Source organism: Ascidiella aspersa, chromosome 2 (assembly GCF_963924565.1).
Source record: "Ascidiella aspersa chromosome 2, kaAscAspe10.2, whole genome shotgun sequence".
NCBI lineage: Eukaryota > Metazoa > Chordata > Ascidiacea > Phlebobranchia > Ascidiidae > Ascidiella > Ascidiella aspersa.
In genome coordinates, this window is record NC_139448.1 from 574,397 (window position 1) to 600,002 (window position 25,606).

At 39.8% G+C, this 25,606-nt stretch overlaps 2 protein-coding genes and 1 pseudogene across 4 annotated transcripts in view; 2 read left to right on the forward strand and 1 right to left on the reverse strand.

Moving 5' to 3' along the window:
• Positions 1-25,606, forward strand: part of LOC146162961 (myc box-dependent-interacting protein 1-like) — a 234,182-nt gene that overhangs the window by 155,888 nt on the left and 52,688 nt on the right. The gene's annotated exons all lie outside the window — the stretch shown is intronic.
• On the reverse strand, positions 8,799-9,444 carry LOC146162967 (uncharacterized; annotated as a pseudogene).
• The window catches only part of LOC146162968 (ribonuclease inhibitor-like), a 31,725-nt gene continuing 22,337 nt past the window's right edge, over positions 16,219-25,606 (forward strand). Inside the window, exons 1-2 of the mRNA XM_083382580.1 lie at positions 16,219-16,224; positions 16,421-16,576. Of these exons, the coding sequence (XP_083238706.1) occupies positions 16,219-16,224; positions 16,421-16,576 (162 nt within the window). The remainder of the gene's footprint in view (positions 16,225-16,420; positions 16,577-25,606) is intronic.

The following is a 25,606-nucleotide window of genomic DNA, read 5'->3' on the forward strand; positions in this document are numbered from 1 at the left end:
TGATTTTGGAAGAATCATAATTCGACTATCAGCAGTGCAGTTTCCCAAGTTTAGTTTCATGTAAGGGACCACGCTAAATTACAAGCACGTCTTTCGCATCCTGCAAAACGAATATCGTTTTTCCGGGTTGAAATATGCCACATCTGCGCCGAGACGTGTGTCAAGTTAGCTAAATACAAGCTGCGGTTTAGAGAAAATAAGTTGTGTCAATTGCACACCAAGCACGTGGTCTTTGGATATGAAAATAATTTTGCGGCAACTATCATTACATAAAAAAGGCGACTTTAAACAAACACAGTTAGACTACCTTTTCAAGGGAATTGCGTTAGTTACAAAAATTCCGTTGTTACACCAACATCGAATACTATCGCAGACAGCGAACAGTGTTAAACAGTACCCTAACTCGACGTTTTTAGCGAGAAAAGAAAAAAGTCTTAACTTAGGGTGGTCAATTGTGGAATACATTTTTGCTAATCAGCCAACCTGAACGAAAGGTGAAAGAAAAAAAAGCATTCCGTGTTTACGGTCGACCACACAAGCAGTGTTTTTTTTTATTTTTATATAAGTTTGGCGTTGAAAAGCTTTGTTCGGAATATTACGTCTATTTATCGATTTGAGTGACCAAACGTCTCAGCATATTGAACACTAGGAATTATGACTCTAAACCAGGGGTTCCCAACCTTTTTACGATCTCGTACCACTCGGGGCACTCTGTACTGCCACGCCTACCACTTTTTTTAGAACAGTGGTTCTTACCTATTTTTCTGCTGCGCCCCTTTGGTAATTGTCCCGTGTTTTTTCTGTAAAAGTTAACTCTTCGTGGCGCGAAGAGCGAAATAAATTGCGTTCATTTGGTTTGTATTGGCTAAACTTTAATTTGGGAGACACACAAAAGTTGCTCGTGCTCGATATATTGGTTTACATCGAGCTGATTTTGACAGACATATTGCGGTAATCGTGTTTTAAAAAGTGTTATGACACACAATGCGAAGGCTATTTACTGCAAATAACATTCAAAATTGGCGCAAAAATGTCTGAGTTCCCCCCAATTAGTGTTGCGCAAAAAGAAGTAATTCGTAGTTCGCGCGAAACGCTAAATGTTTACGTAGTTTTGTTGTTAAAATTGACAAAACACAGTTTGTGGAGAAGGTGGATCTTCTTCAACTATATCATACTGTTCTGACTAAACACAGCCAAATAGGCTGACTAAACACAGTTCTGACTAAACACAGCCAAATAGGCTGACTAAACACAGTTCTGACTAAACACAGCCAAATAGGCTGACTAAACACAGTTCTGACTAAACACAGCCCAATAGGCGGTAATAAGTAGCAAATATTCTCCCAAAATTCGAGAAACTATATTAAACATAAGCAGCCTCGAAGTTCGCAACTCGATTTTTTCTCAGTTTCTTTTCTAAACGTGTAATTTTGATGTTATGCATAGGGCGGCATACAAGCATATTTAATACCTATCGCAACATGGAACTGAATAAATCAGTACAAAAAGTTAAATACTGGAAGGTAGACCTTGCGCCTACCTAAGAATTGCTTGGCGCCCCCTAGGACCCACTGTCCCACAGCGTTGTATGGCTTTTTAAAGCAACTGTACTACTTATTGACATGACCTGTATTTGGAAGATCGTATAATGGTACAAAACAACGGGGATAGTTACGTAACAATGAATAGGCTTCAGGATTTTTTTTGTAAAACAACAAATAAACAAAATATAAAAGTTGTGAATCCAGGTTTTTAAAAACGAAAAACTACTCGCGTACCACCTGAACAACCTTCACGTACCTGTTGCGCCCCCGCCGCGACCTGTGCACTGGGGCCTGGCCCCTGACCCCATACAGTTGCCCGGCGGGTCGCAACCGCGCGAGTTCTTGTTGTTTGCAAAGGTTTCTGGTCAGATATGCTACCTGTCATAACCACAACTAAAATTCCAATCAAAAGTATATTGTTACAACGAATTAAAACGTTATCAAATAGTATTAGTAAACGTTATTTTCAAGTTAATGTGAGACAGACAGCCACCGCCTATTGCAGCGACTGTCGGCTAAAACTTCGCAAAAGACTTCTCTAGAGAAAAGCTCAAAGCCGCTAAGAAACGACATGTATATAGCCAATACGTAGGAAGAAAAAGAACACGAAAGTTACGTCATATTTGGCCAATAAGACTGGCCGGCACTCTGAAAACATGGCTAGGCATTACAGCGGCCATTCTAAGGCCAATTTGTAGCGGGAGTCAGACGCCAGCGAAACAAGTGGCTTGTTTTGCAGAACGTGAGAAAACCACCCACAAGACTGACAGTTATAGATTACGGGATTAAAAGGTTACATGTCAAGTTTGAAACGAGGCGAACTGAAGCAGGAAAACTTAGGAATTTTACACACAACAATACGGAAAACTTTGCATCATCAAATATGATATTATGTAACTGAAGAACATATTTGGCAAACGAAAGCTGAAACGCGTAATCTAAAGCCCTATTTAAAAATTCGTAAGATAACTTAATATTAATATGAACTCTAAGATTTGGCTTATGGCAATTAATTAAATTTGGGTGTTTAAGTGTTGATAAACACGTAACAGTACCACAGGTTGGGAAACCCTGCTCTAGACGAAGCATTGTGTGTTATTCGGCGTTTAAAATTTAGGAAATAGGTTAACACTTGTCTATTTTAGCCTCAGTAATTGGCTTGACGCATCTTTTATCACAGAATATTTTTCACTAAACACAAATTTCGCATCAGCTTAAGCTTGACCTACGTTAGCGCGACTTGGTATTTCGTACTTTCAGCGCTTCAGTTTATTAATACGTGCGAACGAACACTTTCACAGATGGTACTTCCCCCCATGTAATTCAGGAAAGTCGCGCATACTGTTAGTGAACCACGATTGTGCTACTAGCGGTGTACATTGCGCTAGCTGTAATATAGTGTTTACAGAGATGGAGTTGCACACTAATTGCACATGAAACCTGGTCGAATTTCAGGGCGTTTTGACACCCTGCAAGAAATCCAGGGCGTCAAAAAACGCTCTGCACACCCACGTTCAAAAACTCTTAACCAACCGTAATATAATACAGTGCAATGAATGTTCGGTTATTACGCGGCCCAACAACTACATGATATGACCGAAATATTAAAAAATAACTCGTGGCCACTAAAAATTGCAAAAAGTTCCACATCGGGCCACAGTTTGCCGACCACTGTCTTAAAGGTACAAGCCCAATCCTGGGCCTGTGTGACGTTATAATAAACATTGACAAAAAATATTGTGTGACAATACTAGCGCTGAAATAAAAACCAGAGGCAGCGATGTCACATTTCTTTTGTGTGCTTATGCAAACCATAAATCGTAACAAAAATACGCCCCTATACATAAATTTTAAGATTGTCGCGACCCAAAGTGAACGCCTTTGCATTTGCAACTGATTAACGTCAATCGCGCGAAGCGAAAAAAGGTTTTCAAGATGGCAAGAGGTTTACTAGAAGAAGACTTGACGCATTAAGACTATATTTAAAAACATGTGTACTGTTAGGTCAGTTTCACAAACCAACTTTTATTGAGTTGACAAAATTTGTATCAACGTACGGCCGCCCACACTTGTGTTTTCTTTAACATGCACACCTCTGCAGTAAATCAAACATTGCTATGTTTTGCTACCTTACCTTAAATTTTCGGCCAAAATTACTTGAAATTTGTTTCGGTATAAACTTAAGAGAATTTTTTTTGGAATAAAAAGTAAAAATATTTTTTTGGCTTGCTTACGAACATATACACCCTCACCCATTAGTGATTAAACATTAATTTAAACTACTTTTTAGTCGGGCAAATAGCTTAAGTTTATAACTACTCCATTATTAAAAATATTTGGTAATTGATTGAAATATCTAATACATATGCGGGTAATAATTTAGACTGTACCTTCCCTGACGTCACCTTAAAACAAACAATAAAACTTTTTGCGGTATTTTGCTACTTGTATATTTTCGTCCAAAATTACTTGAGATTTTGTTTCGCTTTTTGTTCAAAATAATTTATTTCAACGAAACATTGAATGGAAATATTTAAACTCATGACGTTATGTTTCTATGAATTAGTTGAAGTGGCTTTCCCTCACCCGCAACCAAATCGAAAACGCCGGAGTGAAAAGTTTGTCGGAGATTGTTCACAAGTTGGAGGTGTTGTGGTTGGTCGATTGTGGCATCACAGACATCAGTCCACTCACCGACGCCATCAAGAACAAAGATTGCAAAGTAGGTGGTTTTTAATGTATCCATAAGCAGTCAGAGGTACAGTAGCCAAACAAACAAGTTCGGAAAGTTGAAAAATGTTGCATTTAAAATTTAGCAAAAAGTAAAAATAAAATGTGTTTCTTTTTAATTCATTCAAAGATTAAATCCATTTTTTGATACAGTTGCCAAACAAGCAAATTCGTGAAATTTAACAAAAATGTTACATTTATAATTTGGCATGATTATATTGTTAATTTTTATCAAAGATTGTTCATAGTCGTGTTTTGCTACTGCACCTTTGATACGTAGGTAGTGATTCTAAACTGTACCTACACCTATGTCACATTAAATCAAACATTGAAACGTTTTGCTACTTTACCTTTCCAACGAAATTTCTTAAAATTTTTTTTTGTTTTATTTTTTTAATGTCACATTTTTTATTTTAGCTACTGCACCTTTAGCATGCAGGTAACAATTTAAACTGTACCTTAGCCGAAGAAATCTGACCAAAAATGTGTGACATGTTGTTATGTTGGCTACTTTACCTCCACCGCTTTAGTGCCCTTAATTGCAAATGTGTTTTGTGTCGACCGATTCACCCACAAAGTGTCAGCTGTGGTAAACCATCTCACTAAATAAATAGACCGTCCTAAATAAATAATAATAATTAATTAATTAATGAGGCAAATTGACCAATAATATGTATCCACTGCCGTGCAAGCTAGGGTAACAACTTTAATATCTTAAATGCTGTTAAGTTTATAACTACTGCATTAACTAATTAAAATATTTTTGCAACTAACCCAGGGTTTTCGGCCACGGAGCGGTAATTGAGGGGCCACGGGCATAGGCGTAGCCAGGGGGTGACAGGGGCCAAGAAAAAAGACCCAAAACCCTCCCCCCGAAAAAGATAAATATTGTACTTCTAATAATTAATTTGTTGGTAGCGTTTATGAACAGTTCCACAACAATCACAGGCACGCCACACCTTCAATTGTCATAGACTGTTACGTCACAGAGTTTCTGCTATCTGAATGGTTTTAAGTATTGCGCTAAAACTCAGTCAGTTGCTGCTCGAAACGGTTTGAGCTTTCATATTTATTTGTCTTCGATACGGCAGTTGATACACTGGACTGGAAAAAGCGATCAAGTTGTAACGAGCCTCGCTGGCGGGAAGCGAATAATGGAATTTTAATCGTAGTGTCATTACGGATTTGTAGTAAATAGTTATTTGTTTATGTTTTATATACAGTCGATTTATCGCTGTGAGGTATCAGCTTCAGTCTCAACTTTTACCCACTCAGCGTGTCTTGTTTTTTTTCTGCATCGATAGGCGGTGCACTAAACCAAATACTCTCACTAGTTTAAAATATTTGACCACCCTGAAGCGGTTGATGCTTTATTGCGAGATGCGTAGATCGAATAAGGGGGTCAGCGCAACACAACACTCGATTATAAAGCACAACACAAAAAAGGCAAATTGCACGCTTCGCTAAGCGCGCGCCGACGCGGAACCATGTACGCCACAGTACCCCCCTCCAGAAGCGGGCATATAAAAAGCCGCGTAGCGTTGCGGGGGATGAACGTTGCGTCTTGGTCGTCCTCTGGCCGGAGGTTGCGCGACTGGAACCGGTTTAGTTAAGTCGACGTGAGCCGGTTTCAAGCGGTCGATGGAAATGGTCTGTTGACGACCTCCAACATCTAAAAGGAAGGTTTTGTTGGACGCTTGAAGGACCTTATATGGGCCATCGTACGGTTTGGTCAGAGGAGCGGCGTACAAACACGTATGGGCTATTCCTCAATGTCGACGGGACGGAAATACGAGGGTTGCTGTGACGCGACATCGGTTGTGGCAACAGCTGTCGGAGAGTGTCCTGTAAAGCAGGTAAAAAGTTAGAAGTAAAACCTCCTTCATTAGCAATGAATTGACCCGGAACTGTTAAAGGTGCGCCATAAACCAACTCAGCGGATGACGCTTTTAAGTCTTTCTTAAGAGCAGTTCTAATGCCCAGCAACACCCAAGGCAACTCGTCCATCCAGTTTGATCCCGTCAAGCGTGCCATCAATGCGCTCTTCAAATGACGGTGAAAACGCTCCACCAGGCCGTTCGCTTGAGGATGGAATGCTGTCGTGCGGTGGAGGTGAATACCCAATAGTTGGCCTACGGTAGTCCACAGCTCAGACGTGAACTGCGGGCCTCGATCCGATGACATGCGAGTTGGAATGCCGAATCTGGAGAGCCAATGAAATATGAGAGCCCGCGCACAGGTGAGTGTGGTAGCGTCTTCCATTGGTATAGCTTCCGGCCATCGTGAGAACCTGTCGACAATTGTAAAAACATACATATGGCCTCGACACGGTGGATGTGGACCAACAATGTCGATATTTATGTGCTGAAAACGAGCAGACGGAGGTATGTAGTCCTTCAGTGGGGAACGAATATGGCGTTGAACCTTGGAACGCTGACAACAGATGCATTGCTTGGCCTTTGGACAACATTCTTTTTCATGCCATGCCAGACAAACTTTGAGGCCATCAGTTTTTGTTGTGATGCGGATGGATGGGTGTGATAACCCATGTACGGCGTCAAACACTTTTTTCTGCCATGATGCAGGGACAATTGGACGAGGATTACCTGTAGATACATCGCACAGGAGTGTAGTTGCGGAAGAACCAATTGAAATATCCTTCAAAGTCAACCCTGTAACAGCAGTGCGGTAAGATTGTACTTCGTCTGTCTGTTGTGCACGCGCTAGTGCCTCAAAGTCCAAGTCTGCAGTTGAACCTTCTAAGGAATGGACAAATGATCTCGATAGCGCATCAGCAACTGTATTTGACTTACCGCTGATGTGTTGGACATCGGTGGTAAACTGGGAAATATAGGAGAGTTGACGTTGCTGACGAGCAGACCACGGATCTGAAACTTTCTTGAATGCAAAAGTGAGAGGTTTGTGATCAGTATAGGCTGTGAAGTTGCGACCTTCAAGGAAGTAGCGAAAGTGCCGGATTGCTAGGTGTAGTGCTAACAACAACTCGCGATCGAAGGCACTGTACCTGGTTTCGGGTTTTCTCAGTTGACGACTGAAAAACGCCAGGGGGACCCAGCAGCCTTCTTTAAGTTGTTGGATGACTGCGCCGACGGCAGACTGCGAAGCATCAACTGTGAGCGCGATGCTGGCTTGCCACTCCGGGTGATGCAAAAGCGTTGCGTTAGCGAGTGCATTCTTTGCTTTGTCGAAAGCTTCCTGAAGAACGCGAGTCCAAACGAGTGACCTCGGCTTGCCAAGGAACCATACAGGGGCTTCATAATGTCTGCGACATTTGGAATGAACCTGTGATAGAAGTTTATCATACCGCAAAACTCCTGCAAACCCTTGACGGTTTGAGGCACAGGAAAGTTGTTGATTGCGTCAACTTTCGAAGGCAGAGGTTTGACCCCGTGCTGGTCAACGAAATGACCGAGGAACTCCAGGCTTTCTTTACCGAACTCGCACTTTTGCAGGTTCAAAACAAGACCGTGGTCTGAAAGCTGCGTTAAGTGTTGCATGTGAGCAGCCTTAGTTGGACTAGCAACAAGAATGTCATCGAGGTAAACATAAATAAAGTGCAAACCTTGACAAATCGAGTCCATCATCGTCTGAAAATTTTCGCGGCATTCTTCAACCCAAACGGAGTTGGAAGAAACTCGAAGAGACCAAATGGCGTGATGACAGCGGTCTTTGCGATGTCTGCTTCAGCAACTGGAACCTGATGATAGCCTCGTATTAAGTCTATTTTAGAAAATACGGTACAACCAGCCAGACACGTGCAGTAAAGTCGTGGATATGGGGTATAGAGTAACGATCAGCTTGAGTGGCATCATTGAGGCGACGATAATCGCCACAGGGGCGCCAACCACCCGAGGGCTTCTCTACCATGTGGAGAGGTGACGACCATGGGCTGGATGACCGGCGCACTATACCTAACTCGAGCATCTTTTGAAATTCAGCCCTAGCTAACGATAACTTTTCAGGCGAAAGGCGTCTGACGCGGGAGTGTACAGGTTGGCCAGTGGTCACAATATAGTGTTGGACGCCATGCTTAGGCAAGGCATCGGAAAAACTAGGGATTTTCAGACTAGGAAACCTATCTAATAATCTTTCAAATGGAGAAAGCAACGAATTAAGTGTGTTAAGTTGAGGCGGTGGACAGCGATATACTCTTAACGGGCAAGTAGAAAAAGCATCGGAGTGTACAAGACGTTTCCTTTCAATATCGACTAACAAGCGGTTAGCGCGAAGAAAGTCTGCACCGAGCAGTGGGCGACGTCTGCCAACACAAACCTCCATTTAAAAACTCCAGCCGGGATGTGGAGTGTAACCATTTTGTAACCGTAAGTGGCGATTAAACTACCATTTGCAGCCTTAAGAACCGAACCCTTTGGGTTTGTGCGTCGTTCGAGACCGGTAGGTGGAAGGGCATTTACTTGAGCTCCAGTGTCCACTAAAAATTAAGACCAGTAACCCGGTCCCAAAGAAAAAATAGACTGAAAGTATTGCCGTCTGTCTTCGCTATCACAGGCAGCCGGCCTTGTCGTTTCCCTGAAAAGAACACGGTGGCCTGCATTGACGTGCGTCTGCTCCAAAGCGTCTATGGTAGAAACATTTACCAGTAGTTTTATCGCTGATATTGCGAAATTGCTTACCACGTTGCACCTTGCTTACAGCGAACTCGTTGTTGCTACGGTGAGAAAGCCATAAAATGTCTGCCTTCAGAGCCAATCGACGAAGATCTGTGGTATCCTCGCGAGCCAATACTAACCGGATATCCTCAGGCATGTGCTGCAAAAACAAATGTTCAAAAAGAAAACAAGAACGGTGGTCTCCGAGTAGGGCAAGCATCTCGTCCATTAAAACAGAGGGTTTCTTGTCGCCCAAAGGAGGCATGTTTAAAAGCTGCGCTGCTCGTTCTTGCAGCGTAAATGACTGCAGCAAGCGTTGCTTAATTGCGTCGTACTTGCCTTCGGCCGGCGGGCGCTCCAGCAGGTCAATTAAACGTGCTGCAGTTCCTTGGTCGAGCGCAGAAACTATGTAATAGAACTTAGTTTTATCTTCAACAATTTTCTTAATAGCAAACTGCGCCTCTACCTGCTGCAGCCAAACACGTGGCTGTGTTGGCCAGAACGTAGGAAGCTTCGAAAACGGCGTGTTCAGCTTCCATCTTCGACTTCAAAAGAACGTTTTAAAGTTGCGGGGTCACCAGTGAAGCGGTTGATGCTTTATTGCGAGATGCGTAGATCGAATAAGGGGGTCAGCGCAACACAACACTCGATTATAAAGCACAACACAAAAAAAGCAAATTGCACGCTTCGCTAAGCGCGCGCCGACGCGGAACCATGTACGCCACAACACATTTTAGGCTGGCTACGGGCACAACTCTCTAGCTAGGTATTGCAAAACCAAAATGTCACCACTTTTATCAATTACCAGTTATTATGACTGTAAAACTTTCTTGTAACGTTTTGCTTTCAGACACGTTTTTTGACCCGTCCGTATAGGGATGTTTAAAGTAGAATATCGGTTAATTTTTATTTGTACACAACACAATTGGCAGAAATTCATTTTGTTGTGTTATTTTGAAAAAAGTTACGGTAGTGTGAAGCATATGTTTAGTGAGAAAAAGCTAGTGTAAGGCATATAGACTGTTTATTATTTTAAAAAGTACACACTTTTGATCATAGGCTACAATTGTTACATGTTGGCAGTTTTGCTTTGAATTGGCAAGTATTTCTATATTGAGTTGAATTTCCAATTCCTGTTAATTTTACTGGTATAACATTAGCATCAGCATATTAAGGATGTACCAGGTTATGCTTCTCCACCTAAGGCCTAGCCCTAAGTATATTTTTGGTTGTTTGATTACGCAAATACAAAAATTTTTCGCACTTCGCGCGTACTTTAGCCTGGTTTTGCAAGGTTTATGTGTCTTTGTTTTCAACAAATCTATCCCAAAGGTAATATGCATACTATGGGGCATGTTGTTATGTGACTGTGACAATTTCTATTAAATTTTATTATAGATAGATAGATATGTAGATAGATATGTTTATTGTTAGGGAAGTAGATTCCCAGGGAGCAGCGAAAGACCGTTAGGTCATCAAAGTCAGCCGCTTATAAATATCATTATTTCAAGCAATATAGATTGAAAATTTATCCAAAGAATATTTTTTCGTACTTTTCAATTTGGTTTTGAGCAGCACGTTTTCACACAAGTTTGCCTGAAAACAGATTATCTATGTACCACTTTTAAAGCAAGAAAAGCAGACATGTACGTACACCCCTAGGCCCAAGGTTGTACCTTCACATGTCCCTTATGTATTAGTTAATGACTTAATGTCCAAAAATTTTCGCGCCTTCGGCGCTACGTTTTGTTGTCCAATTTACTTAATAGCCTTGTTTATCGCCAAAACATGGCAAGGTTCAAACATTCCTTGGGCGAACACATCATTTAAGTTTAGGGGCGCAACCAAAAACCGAAGAATTTTCGCCAAAAATGCTTGTCACCAGAAGGCTGGCAAGATTCTGCCAGCCTGATTTCACAAGGCTACACCCAGACGTCTATCGAGCTGTAGGCGGTCAGCCGCTCGTAATATACGCTAAAACAAAACTCCTTTTTACGGGAACCGACGCGCTCCCGGAAACCCCAGGCCTGCCTTACAGGGCGGCCGTTTCGTGGAAAGATAACATTGGGCGGACCTTTTAGTGAGAAGTTAAACCGCGGCGGAAAACAAGCGATAAATGATCGTGAGATTTGCAGCGTTGTTTAGAGCAGGAAAAAAAATGTCTAGAGTCCAATTAACGGCGAACACCAGAGCGCACAAAAATATTACGTCATTATACATGTCCCGGAATGCGAAAACCTAATTCCTAGCCCTACATTTAAGAACAAAGGCGCTAAATTAATAATGAATATTAGAATTTACAGTCGGCGTAATTAGCAACCGGTGATAATTTTGTAGTGCTAATTAAGCACGTAACACCAGCTGCGAGACCGCTTAGTGTGCAATCGTTAACTTCAGGAGAAATATATGTGATCGATTTTGGTAAATCGATTTACGGCACTACGCTAAATTAAAAGCACGTCTTTCGCCACCTGCAATACTAAACGAAGATCGCTTTTCCCCGGTGTTATTTGATTAGCGCGACGTCTGCAAAAACGCCACTTCAATACAGTGTTTTTAACCTTTTAAACTAGGTGTAGACCTGGCGAGCGAAGCGATCGCGATTTTTTTGGGGGGAAAGCGGCATTTTTTAAAATTTCTTGCAAGTTTTTATTACATTGTCGAAAATAAAAATAAAAGAAATGTTAAAAAATATGTGTCCAATATTTTTGAATACGTTTTCCGTTTGTCCGCGACGCACTTGGCAGCCTTCCACGGCGCAAGGATAGAGAAGCGCTAATCTATATCAATAGACAACATCAAAACGTAAAAAGAAAATTCGCGCGAAGCGCTAAAATTTTTCGCACTTACGTAGTTAAAATAGTCAAAAAGTATTTAAAATGGACTCGTGTATAGTTTGTTAAAGAGGCAGCGGGCCCGATGAATTACAGCGACCGCTTGATTGATGTTATTAATTGTCGAACACACACTTGTTGATTAGCCAACCCGAACGAATAACGAAAGGCGAAAGACAAATAAATATCCTGCGTTTACGGTCGATCAAACAAGAAACGGAAAACGGCGTTCTGCGTTTGATTTTGGTTTCCATTAGCAAGACCATAGGCGCCGAACTTTCGAAATCCCAGGGCGTCTTTTGAAACAGTCTTTGAAAAGGGGAATCCCGAAATTTCAACTTAGGGAATTCCCCTAATTTTTGTCTGCTTAATCACTAATGACGTCATAAAATAGTGACGGGAATGACGTTATAAAATAGTAAAGAGAACGACTCATACAACCAGACACAGCCAATAAACGTCCAGCAAAAGCGAACCTTTAAGACGTAAAGCGAACACGTGCGTCAAAACAGCTCAGTGTGCAATCGTTTACTTCAGGCGAGAAACTAGACCAAGACGGTAAGTATGTGTGATTGATTTTGGAAGAATCATAATTCGACTATCAGCAGTGCAGTTTCCCAAGTTTAGTTTCATGTAAGGGACCACGCTAAATTACAAGCACGTCTTTCGCATCCTGCAAAACGAATATCGTTTTTCCGGGTTGAAATATGCCACATCTGCGCCGAGACGTGTGTCAAGTTAGCTAAATACAAGCTGCGGTTTAGAGAAAATAAGTTGTGTCAATTGCACACCAAGCACGTGGTCTTTGGATATGAAAATAATTTTGCGGCAACTATCATTACATAAAAAAGGCGACTTTAAACAAACACAGTTAGACTACCTTTTCAAGGGAATTGCGTTAGTTACAAAAATTCCGTTGTTACACCAACATCGAATACTATCGCAGACAGCGAACAGTGTTAAACAGTACCCTAACTCGACGTTTTTAGCGAGAAAAGAAAAAAGTCTTAACTTAGGGTGGTCAATTGTGGAATACATTTTTGCTAATCAGCCAACCTGAACGAAAGGTGAAAGAAAAAAAAGCATTCCGTGTTTACGGTCGACCACACAAGCAGTGTTTTTTTTTATTTTTATATAAGTTTGGCGTTGAAAAGCTTTGTTCGGAATATTACGTCTATTTATCGATTTGAGTGACCAAACGTCTCAGCATATTGAACACTAGGAATTATGACTCTAAACCAGGGGTTCCCAACCTTTTTACGATCTCGTACCACTCGGGGCACTCTGTACTGCCACGCCTACCACTTTTTTTAGAACAGTGGTTCTTACCTATTTTTCTGCTGCGCCCCTTTGGTAATTGTCCCGTGTTTTTTCTGTAAAAGTTAACTCTTCGTGGCGCGAAGAGCGAAATAAATTGCGTTCATTTGGTTTGTATTGGCTAAACTTTAATTTGGGAGACACACAAAAGTTGCTCGTGCTCGATATATTGGTTTACATCGAGCTGATTTTGACAGACATATTGCGGTAATCGTGTTTTAAAAAGTGTTATGACACACAATGCGAAGGCTATTTACTGCAAATAACATTCAAAATTGGCGCAAAAATGTCTGAGTTCCCCCCAATTAGTGTTGCGCAAAAAGAAGTAATTCGTAGTTCGCGCGAAACGCTAAATGTTTACGTAGTTTTGTTGTTAAAATTGACAAAACACAGTTTGTGGAGAAGGTGGATCTTCTTCAACTATATCATACTGTTCTGACTAAACACAGCCAAATAGGCTGACTAAACACAGTTCTGACTAAACACAGCCAAATAGGCTGACTAAACACAGTTCTGACTAAACACAGCCAAATAGGCTGACTAAACACAGTTCTGACTAAACACAGCCCAATAGGCGGTAATAAGTAGCAAATATTCTCCCAAAATTCGAGAAACTATATTAAACATAAGCAGCCTCGAAGTTCGCAACTCGATTTTTTCTCAGTTTCTTTTCTAAACGTGTAATTTTGATGTTATGCATAGGGCGGCATACAAGCATATTTAATACCTATCGCAACATGGAACTGAATAAATCAGTACAAAAAGTTAAATACTGGAAGGTAGACCTTGCGCCTACCTAAGAATTGCTTGGCGCCCCCTAGGACCCACTGTCCCACAGCGTTGTATGGCTTTTTAAAGCAACTGTACTACTTATTGACATGACCTGTATTTGGAAGATCGTATAATGGTACAAAACAACGGGGATAGTTACGTAACAATGAATAGGCTTCAGGATTTTTTTTGTAAAACAACAAATAAACAAAATATAAAAGTTGTGAATCCAGGTTTTTAAAAACGAAAAACTACTCGCGTACCACCTGAACAACCTTCACGTACCTGTTGCGCCCCCGCCGCGACCTGTGCACTGGGGCCTGGCCCCTGACCCCATACAGTTGCCCGGCGGGTCGCAACCGCGCGAGTTCTTGTTGTTTGCAAAGGTTTCTGGTCAGATATGCTACCTGTCATAACCACAACTAAAATTCCAATCAAAAGTATATTGTTACAACGAATTAAAACGTTATCAAATAGTATTAGTAAACGTTATTTTCAAGTTAATGTGAGACAGACAGCCACCGCCTATTGCAGCGACTGTCGGCTAAAACTTCGCAAAAGACTTCTCTAGAGAAAAGCTCAAAGCCGCTAAGAAACGACATGTATATAGCCAATACGTAGGAAGAAAAAGAACACGAAAGTTACGTCATATTTGGCCAATAAGACTGGCCGGCACTCTGAAAACATGGCTAGGCATTACAGCGGCCATTCTAAGGCCAATTTGTAGCGGGAGTCAGACGCCAGCGAAACAAGTGGCTTGTTTTGCAGAACGTGAGAAAACCACCCACAAGACTGACAGTTATAGATTACGGGATTAAAAGGTTACATGTCAAGTTTGAAACGAGGCGAACTGAAGCAGGAAAACTTAGGAATTTTACACACAACAATACGGAAAACTTTGCATCATCAAATATGATATTATGTAACTGAAGAACATATTTGGCAAACGAAAGCTGAAACGCGTAATCTAAAGCCCTATTTAAAAATTCGTAAGATAACTTAATATTAATATGAACTCTAAGATTTGGCTTATGGCAATTAATTAAATTTGGGTGTTTAAGTGTTGATAAACACGTAACAGTACCACAGGTTGGGAAACCCTGCTCTAGACGAAGCATTGTGTGTTATTCGGCGTTTAAAATTTAGGAAATAGGTTAACACTTGTCTATTTTAGCCTCAGTAATTGGCTTGACGCATCTTTTATCACAGAATATTTTTCACTAAACACAAATTTCGCATCAGCTTAAGCTTGACCTACGTTAGCGCGACTTGGTATTTCGTACTTTCAGCGCTTCAGTTTATTAATACGTGCGAACGAACACTTTCACAGATGGTACTTCCCCCCATGTAATTCAGGAAAGTCGCGCATACTGTTAGTGAACCACGATTGTGCTACTAGCGGTGTACATTGCGCTAGCTGTAATATAGTGTTTACAGAGATGGAGTTGCACACTAATTGCACATGAAACCTGGTCGAATTTCAGGGCGTTTTGACACCCTGCAAGAAATCCAGGGCGTCAAAAAACGCTCTGCACACCCACGTTCAAAAACTCTTAACCAACCGTAATATAATACAGTGCAATGAATGTTCGGTTATTACGCGGCCCAACAACTACATAATATGACCGAAATATTAAAAAATAACTCGTGGCCACTAAAAATTGCAAAAAGTTCCACATCGGGCCACAGTTTGCCGACCACTGTCTTAAAGGTACAAGCCCAATCCTGGACCTGTGTGACGTTATAATAAACATTGACAATAATATTGTGTGACAATACTAGCGCTGAAATAAAAACCAGAGGCAGTGATGTCACATTCCCTTTGTGTGCTTATGCAAACCATAAATCGTAACAAAAATACGCCCCTATACATAAATTTAAGATTGTCGCGACCCAAAGTGAACGCCTTTGCATTTGCAACTGATTAACGTCAATCGCGCGAAGCGGAAAAATGTTTCAAAATGGCAAGAGGTTTTTTAGAAGGAGACTTGACGCATTAAGACTATATTTAAAAACATGTGTACTGTTAGGTCAGTTTCACAAACCAACTTTTTTTGAGTTGACAAAATTTGTATCAACGTACGGCACCAACACTTGTGTTTTCTTTAACATGCACACCTCTGCAGTAAATCAAACATTGCTATGTTTTGCTACTTTACCTTAAATTTTCGGCCAAAATTACTTGAAATTTGTTTAGTTATGAACTTAAGAGAATTTTTTTTTTCGAAATAAAAGTAAAAAGTTTTTTTGGCTTGCTTGCGAACATATACACCCTCACCCATTAGCGATTAAACATTAATTTAAACTACTTTTTAGCCGGGGAAATAGCTTAAGTTTATAACTACTGCATTATTAAAAATATTTGGTAATTGATTCAAATATCTAATACATATGCGGGTAATAATTTAGACTGTACCTTCCCTGACGTCACCTTAAGTCAAACAATAAAACTTTTTGCGGTGTTTTTGCTACTTGTATATTTTCGTCCAAAATTACTTGAGATTTTGTTTCGTTTTTTGTACAAAATAATTTATTTCAACAAAACATTGAAAAGAAATATTTAAACTCACGGCGTTATGTTTCTATGAATTAGTTGAAGAAGCTTCGCCTCGGCCACAACCAAATCGAAAACGCCGGAGTGAAAAGTTTGTCGGAGATTGTTCACAAGTTGGAGGTGTTGGAGTTGGACAGTTGTGGCATCACAGACATCAGTCCACTCACCGACGCCATCAAGAACAAAGATTGCAAAGTAGGTTGTTTTTAAAGTTGGATTCTCGAGAAGCAGTCAGAGGTACAGTAGCCAAACAAGCAAGTTCGTGAAATTTAATAAAAAATGTTGCATTTATAATTTAGCAAAAAGTAAAAATAAAATGTTTTTGTTTTTTAGTTTCTCTTAGGTACACATACACCCATTTAGTTCTTTTATCACAGAATATTTTTCACTAAACACAAATTTCGCATCAGCTTAAGCTTGACCTACGTTAGCGCGACCTGGTATTTCGTACTTTCAGCGCTTCGGTTTATTAATACGTGCGAACGAACACTTTTGCAGATGGTACTTCCCCCCATGTAATTCAGGAAAGTCGCGCATACTGTTAGTGAACCACGATTGTGCTACTAGCGGTGTACATTGCGCTAGCTGTAATATAGTGTTTACAGAGATGGAGTTGCACACTAATTGCACATGAAACCTGGTCGAATTTCAGGGCGTTTTGACACCCTGCAAGAAATCCAGGGCGTCAAAAAACGCTCTGCACACCCACGTTCGGCGCCTATGAGCAAGACGTGTGACCCAATTACACTGAAAAAAAACACGCAGCTTCGGACGGAGAGGTAAACCCTGACAAAAACGAACAAAAAACGTTAATGTCACTTCCGAAAAAGGGGGGGTCCGAACCCCCCCCCCCCCTGGATACGCCACTGATCCGAGCTGCAATCAGCGTCAACGACCACAGATCTTGATGGCGATTCTTTTTGTGTTACTTTTCTGCGGCGTTTAGCTCCATTTAGCCACACGTTAATGGCTGGTTGTGGGTCGAATTGTGTAAGATTAGCGGAGCATATTTGCACCACCGTCAAGTCGTTCATCGTATCAGTGGCTAGACCAGCGCTTCTCCAAGTTTTTTTCATATTCCTCCCTTAAAGACTCACACACCGTTAATTCCTCCCCGACAAAAATCACAAAAGGAATATTCACAATATTTCAGTTATGCACGAAATTCTCCGCGTTTAGCAAATGTCAAGCAATCAATATATAGTGGGAAATAGAAGAAGTGTTTGCTTAAACAGTGTGAAACAGACACCTGGTGCTACTAAACTTTACTTACTGTGACGAAACAATATAGATATTGTAAACCAGACAGACTCCTTATGGCGTCACAGTTAAAGCAGCATTAGTCTTCACGTATACTTTAATTTAAGTCTTATAGTTTTCCTCCCAAAAATTTTAAATTCCCCCAAAGTGAGCCAAGTGGCTCCTTTTGAGAACCACTGGGCTAGACGGTTCCTCAAGCAAGTTTTCGTCAATTTCATGTTGCTGAATCCACGCTCGTTTTCGGAAGAACTAGCCGGCAAACAAAGCAGTAAATCAATAAGAGCAAAAATGTTGCTGTAATCGTCACCAAACGAACGACCAACCTCATCCCAAGATAGTTTCGCGACCGATTCCTCGAATCTAAATAAAATACTGCAATTACTAAAATAGATTATAATTTTAGATTGACGCTGATACCGTCTGCATAAATGCATCTTTAGCAGATGCCATTTTTCTGCCACGCTAACACAATCTATTCCAGCGCTTACGAGCAGTGTGGAATAGTGTGTACAGATCATTTGCACTTCTTTATCTCCAAATACTGCAAAATATGACAAATAATCAAAACTTAAAACTGTAGTTATTCCATAACCAGTTACTTCTAATTTCTTCTTCGTCAAACGAAGGCCATCTTGGGAAGCTTGCAATCGCTGTGGCTGATACGAAGCTGTCAGTTCCAACAGAAAATCTTTTTAGTAGCGCATAAATTACTTTTTCAACCAAAAATTAATGCTGACCTGTTCAGTAATCGGCATGTCACGCATTTCTCCCCCATTAACTATTTCCTCGAAATTAACTTCTTCGTAATATTTGTTTAGAAAAGCACCATTTCTAAAATATGAATTTACTAACTTAAATAACACAATCTTGGGAATTATCGATGTAAACTGAAAAGTATACGTTTGCTGTAGAAAACTACCTTTCTTCAAGAATGCGAAGAACATCTAATGTTATGTCAAACTTTTCCCTCACATCAGCCAAGGTTACCTGGTCAGACTGTAGACACAGCGATAACGAATGAATCGGGGTTAGCACATCGGCAAGTAAATGCTATAAAGACATAACATCAGATATCTTCATCGGCCGTAAATAACCTACCGCTCTATGTTTTACATCACCCGTCAAATTTACCGAAAAATAATTTCCTTCACACTTTCCTTTGCTGTAAGATCTCCAAGTTGAGCGCGGATTGCGCTGTACCCTCGTATAACATTCTTGATTGATAGCAGAGTATGACCCACCCATCTTGTGCCACACACTCTCGTGGGCATTACCGTACATTGGTTGAGGCCCTCAAAAGCCCGTCTAAGGTTTAGACGCTGTTACGGGCTGTTATGGTAAGGATAGTATAGCCCCATTAACAGGACAAGAACATTTTCGTATAGCTTGTTCTGTTTTATAGCGTCTTTGAGGGAAAGCTGCAAACGATGTGCAAAGCAGTGGACAACTACAACGCTAGGCTGCAAACCCTTTAATAAGCCTGAAAGATCACCTTTCTTTCCTACTATTACATCAGCTCCATCACAGCCAAAGCCAACTAACCTTGACGTAATCTCTTCCTTGCTCATACCCACTTCTAAAAGGGATTTTAAAATACTATCATAAATACCTGCAGCATTCGGACTCTCTGGGCTTCCGAAGGCGACAAACTTAGTTTGCACCAAGCCCCTAACGCTATAGCGGACATGAACGGATGTCTGCTCCGTTATGCTGCTGTCCTAGTTCACACAACCAACAGTTGGCAGATCGGTCTTCTGTGCGTGAGCGTTTCGTGAGCGTGAGCGTTTCTCAATAAATCGCCCATTCTTTTTCTGTATTGCTCATTAAGCTGATTGAATGCTATTAGAGCAGGAGCTGTCGCTGGTGATTTTTGCCCTTCATAACACGAACGAGCTAATGCATGGACTTCACTTTGCTCGTGATAAGCAATCGACTCACTTAAAAGATTTGCACTCAACAATAAATATTTTGGAAGTCGATAGATGTTTTATTTTCTCAAAATGCTCTGTGGCCTGACTGTTTTCCATTTTTCTAAAAATCCTTAAAAAAAAAAACATCTTAAAAAACACTGCTTAAAAATATTATTATGAGACATTTGCAATTAAACTTATTGTTACCAAAAACTGCAGTAATTGCTTGTAATTTTCGAATACAAACAATTAAATAAATACAAAAAAGTTAATTTTTTTATCGCTTGGTACATCACAAGTCCAATAAACTTTTTCAAAGGCAACGACTGGGTTAAACATTTTTTTTTAATTAACAACGTTTAGGTTAAAAAATAAACCTCACAACTATTTACCACTGCAGCAATGGCGATGTTTTTAAAACGGGACAAAGAGTCATTATTACGAGTTTCGAACGTGACTTCGATTAACCTTATTATTTGGGTAGTGTTGAACGTATTTGCGCCTTAGTGTTTAAGGAAATAACTGGCGCTAAGTAATATTTCGCTTAGTAGTGGTGCTTAACACAAGTTGTTCTACACCAACTAATTACATTTCTCGCCGAAGCCACAGTCGGGCGAGTTGGTGTCAATCAGCACGGGTGGGGGATGGCCTGGTTGCCCTGTGATGCAACAATGTGCCAAAACAAAAACTCTTAACCACCCGTAATATAATACAGTACAATGAATGTTCGGTTATTAAGCGGCCCAACAACTACATGATATGACCGAAATATTAAAAAATAACTCGTGGCCACTAAAAATTGCAAAAAGTTCCACATCGGGCCACAGTTTGCCGACCACTGTCTTAAAGGTACAAGGCCAATCCTGGACCTGTGTGACGTTATAATAAACATTGACAAAAAATATTGTGTGACAATACTAGCGCTGAAATAAAAACCAGAGGCAGCGATGTCACATTTCTTTTGTGTGCTTATGCAAACCATAAATCGTAACAAAAATACGCCGCTATACATAAATTTAAGGTTGTCGCGACCCAAAGTGAACGCCTTTGCATTTGCAACTGATTAACGTCAATCGCGCGAAGCTAAACTAGAAGGAGACTTGACGCATTAGGACTATATTTAAAAACATGTGTACTGTTAGGTCAGTTTCACAAACCAACTTTTATTGAGTTGACAAAATTTGTATCAACGTACGGCCGCCCACACTTGTGTTTTCTTTAACATGCACACCTCTGCAGTAAATCAAACATTGCTATGTTTTGCTACTTTACCTTAAATTTTCGGCCAAAATTACTTGAAATTTGTTTCGGTATAAACTTAAGAGAATTTTTTTTTGGAATAAAAAGTAAAAATATTTTTTTGGCTTGCTTGCGAACATATACACCCTCAACCATTAGTGATTAAACATTACTTTAAACTACTTTTTAGCCGGGGAAATAGCTTAAGTTTATAACTACTGCATTATTAAAAATATTTGGTAATTGATTCAAATATCTAATACATATGCGGGTAATAATTTAAACTGTACCTTCCCTGACGTCACCTTAAAACAAACAATAAAACTTTTTGCGGTGTTTTTGCTACTTGTATATTTTCGTCCAAAATTACTTGAGATTTTGTTTCGCTTTTTGTACAAAATAATTTATTTCAACGAAACATTGAAGAGAAATATTTAAACTCACGACGTTATGTTTCTATGAATTAGTTGAAGGAGCTTAACCTCAGCCTCAACCGAATCCAAAACGCCGGAGTGAAAAGTTTGTCGGAGATTGTTCACAAGTTGGAGGAGTTGAAGTTGGTGCGTTGTGGCATCACAGACATCAGTCCACTCACCGACGCCATCAAGAAGAAAGATTGCAAAGTAGGTTGTTTTTAAAGTTGGATTCTCTATAAGCAGTCACAGGTACAGTAGCCAAACAATCAAGTTCATGAAATTTAACAGAAAATGTTCCATTTAAAATTTAGCAAAAAGTAAAAGAAAATGTGTTTTTTGTAGGTTATCTTAGGTGCACATACACCCATTAGTTATTAAACATTATTTTAAACAACTTTATTAGCCGAGTTAATAGCTTATTCCATAAAAATATTTGTTAATTCATTCAAAGATTAAATCCATTTTTGCTACAGTTGCCGAACAAGCAAATTTGTAAAATTTACTAAAAATAATAAATTTATAATTTGGCATGATTATATTGTTAATTTTTATCAAAGATTGTATATAGTCGTGTTTTGCTACTGCACCTTTGATACGTGGGTAATGATTTTAAACTGTACCTACACCTATGTCACATTAAATCAAACATTGAAACGTTTTGCTACTTTACCTTTCCAACGAAATTTCTTAAAAATTTTTTTGTTTTATTTTTTTAATGTTGTATTTCTGACTTTAGCTACTGCACCTTCAGCATGCAGATAATAATTTAAACTGTACCTTAGCCAAACAAACGTGACCAAAAATGTGTGGCATGTTATTATGTTTGCTACTTTACCTCCACAGCTTTAGTGCCCTTAATTGTAAATGTGTTTTGTGTCGACAGATTCACCCACAAAGTGTCAGCTGTGGTAAACCATCTCACTAAATAAATAGACCGTCCTAAGTAAATAATAATAATTAACCAATGGGTCAAATTCACCAATAATATGAATATGTATCCACTGCCGTGAGCCCAAGGGTAACAACTTTAATATCTTAATGCTGTGAAGTTTATAACTACTGCATTAAATAATTCAAATATTTTTGTAACTAACCCAGGGTTTTCGGTCGCGGAGCGGTAATTGGGGGGCCACGGGCATAGGCGTAGCCAGGGGGTGACAGGGGCCAAGAAAAAAGACCTAAAACCCTCCCCCCGAAAAATATAAATATTGTACTCCTAATAATTAATTTGTTGGTAGCATTTATGAACAGTTCCACAACAATCACAGGCACGCCACACCTTCAATTGTCATAGACTGTTACGTCACAGACGATATAGTTATTATGTTTGCTGTACTTTTAGTAATGTAGCTTTAATATTTTTAGTTATTTTGGTTTCTGCTATCTGAATAGTTTTTGAGTATTGCGCTAAAACTCAGTCAGTTGCTGCTCGAAACGGTTTGAGCTTTCATATTTATTTGTCTTCGATACGGCAGTTGATACACTGGACTGGAAAAAGCGATCAAGTTGTAACGAGCCTCGCTGGCGGGAAGCGAATAATGGACTTTTAATCGTAGTGTCATTACGGATTCGTAGTAAATAGTTATTTGTTTATGTTTTATATACAGTCGATTTATCGCAGTGAGGTATCAGCTTCAGCCTCAACTTATTACCTACTCAGCGTGTCTTGTTTTTTTCTGCATCGATAGGCGGTGCACCAAACCAAATACTCTCACTAGTTCAAAATATTTCACCACACAAAACATTTTAGGCTGGCTACAGGCACAACTCTCTAGCTAGGTATTGCAAAACCAAAATGTCACCACTTTTATCAATTGCCAGTTATTATGACTGTAAAACTTTCTTGTAACGTTTTGTAACTCATTTTTCAGACACGTTTTTTGAACCGTCAGTATAGGGATGTTTAAAGTAGAATATCGGTTAATTTTTATTTGTTTATCGCAGAAAGTTACGCCTTATCCTACGAACGTGGGTGGCAAGTTTAGATAAAGGCCTGTCGCTGTGGCGAAACATTAACTGTGCTGCTTTATATATGCCATGTAGTGCGGCGTCAGCGTTTTTTCGGGCGGCCAATTACTTGCCGATAATATTAATTGTCGGTCAAATGCCGTTGGTCGAGACCTAATATTCAGCAAGGTTATGCATGTAAAAAAAGTAAAAAATCCATAAATCATTTCGCTTGGCTGAGTGCCTATAAGGAGTTCACGGTTAACATGGATTAAACTTCGCTGGGTTTCCGCCATTTTGTACTTGACGCGCATCATGTGCTTCATGTAGATCAGAAGTTCCCAACGTGGGCGATACCGCCCCTTTGTGGGCATTCGACCCACCGCCTCTTTGACAAACTAGACACAGTCCATTTTAAATACTTTTTGACTATTTTAAATATGCAAGTGCGAAAAATTTCAATGTGCTTTATTTTCTACCTCCGGTTTGTTTACGTTTTGATGCTGTCATATATCAGCGCTTCTTTACCGTTGCGCCGTGGAAGGCTGTCAAGGGCGTCGCGGACAAACGGAAAACGTATTCAAAAATGGTATACATATATTTTTTAACATTTTTTTTTTTTTTTTTTCGGCAATGTAACAAAAACTGTAAAGAAATTTAAAAGAAATTCCGGTACCAAAAAAATCACGCACACTTCGCTCGCCAGGTGCGCCCGGACTTAAAAAGGTTAACAAACACTCAACTAGATAAACTATAAAGGTTGTCGCGTTTCCTCAAAGTAGTTTTATTACACTAACATTAGTAGTATGGATGATGTGGACTCGAATTTAAAACCAAACAAACGCTTTTTTCTCGCTTTGCGCCAACACTTTACTGCCACTTAAATGTAATTAAACACGTTTTTAAGCGCAAAAATATCCGAGGCCCGCGTGATTCACAGTTGTTCTAACATTTCAATCACACAATTCTCAGTTAACATTTTGTGCGGCCCGCAAAGATCTTTCTGAGTTTGGTTTTGCCCGCGACTAGAAAAGGTTGCCGACCCCTGATTTAAGTCTTGGTGCAGAAAGTTGAATTTTTCGTGATAATAACATAACCTTGTGAAATAATGTATGTCCAGTAGGAATTAATCTTTCATGTTCAGCTAGCGCCAAGCTGGATTGCATTATGAAACTATATGTTGAATTGTCAGCCATTTTTATTGCAATAGCGCAAAGAAGTATTCACCAGTGTGTTTAAAGCTTAACGCAATTATTGCAGGGAGTCGAACCGTTTGAATTTTCCGGTTCAGGTTCGGTTTGGGTTTAAGGATTTTTTCGGAATCTGGTTCAGTTCCGGTTTCGGTTTCGAGCAATTTTAAAGTTCCGGTTCAGCTCCGGTTCGACCATCGTTATTTCAAAACCGGTTCATAAAGTTCCGGTTCGGATCCAATATAATTTGCGTTAAATCTAAAAATGTGGTTCAATAAATGTAGAGAATAATCTTTGAATTGTAAGTCATTTAATCTAAGTTACGTATAAAAAACAGCAAACTCAATATTGAAATATTTAAAAAATAAAAAATCAGCCTTTTATTTAATCAATATTTATATTTTTTTCATAAAATTTCGAACATGGCGTAACTTGACTCTGTAAAATACAAGTTGTTACGTCATGCTGGAGTGCTTACAGGTCCGGGTTCGGCTAAGGTTTATGTTCTTTTAAACTGTTTGGTTCAGTTCCCGTTCAGCTCCTTAAATCTTATAAAAACCGGTTACGGTTCGGAAAAAATCGATCGGTTCATAAAGTTCCGGTTTGGTACCGGTTCGACTCCCTGAAATATTGTTGTATGTAAATTTTGTGTCCTCTTGTCCTGTTACCTACATGCCTTATTTTTTAAGTTACGCCATTAATTTAGTTCAATTTATACACATGCTCACGTAAATTGCTATAGTGAATGCATGTTAGTCAACCTAAAACATGACTGACAGCTCATCGAAACAAAAGTACAGACAGTATAATGTTAGAAAACGATTGAAATAATACTTTACTGTAAAGCAAGATGAGGGGGGGGGGCGATATGAAACAATATGGAGCGCAAGGGGCACTAGTGTAAAAAAGGTTGGGAAACACTGATGTAGATCAATCCGTTTCCCCGCTCTTTTGTACGATTCAGCTAACACGCGAAAGCGCTAAATCACTTTCCCAAGTTACGTTTTGTTTTGTAAGAATTTCGCACTGATTTAAAAAAACGCCCTGGAATTTTAAAAGTTCGGCGCCTATGGACGTGACGTATAAGAAGCGATTCGAATTTTGCTTGAAATAACGCCATTAATAGTGTAATTTGACTGAAATTGCAATTGTAGCATTTTTGAATCACCGCGGCGCAACATGCGAAAGTATGCATAGCGCTTTAGTGCTCAACTGCTCATTGAACTTAATTAAAACGGATAAAAGTTCGCTCGTGACGCGAAA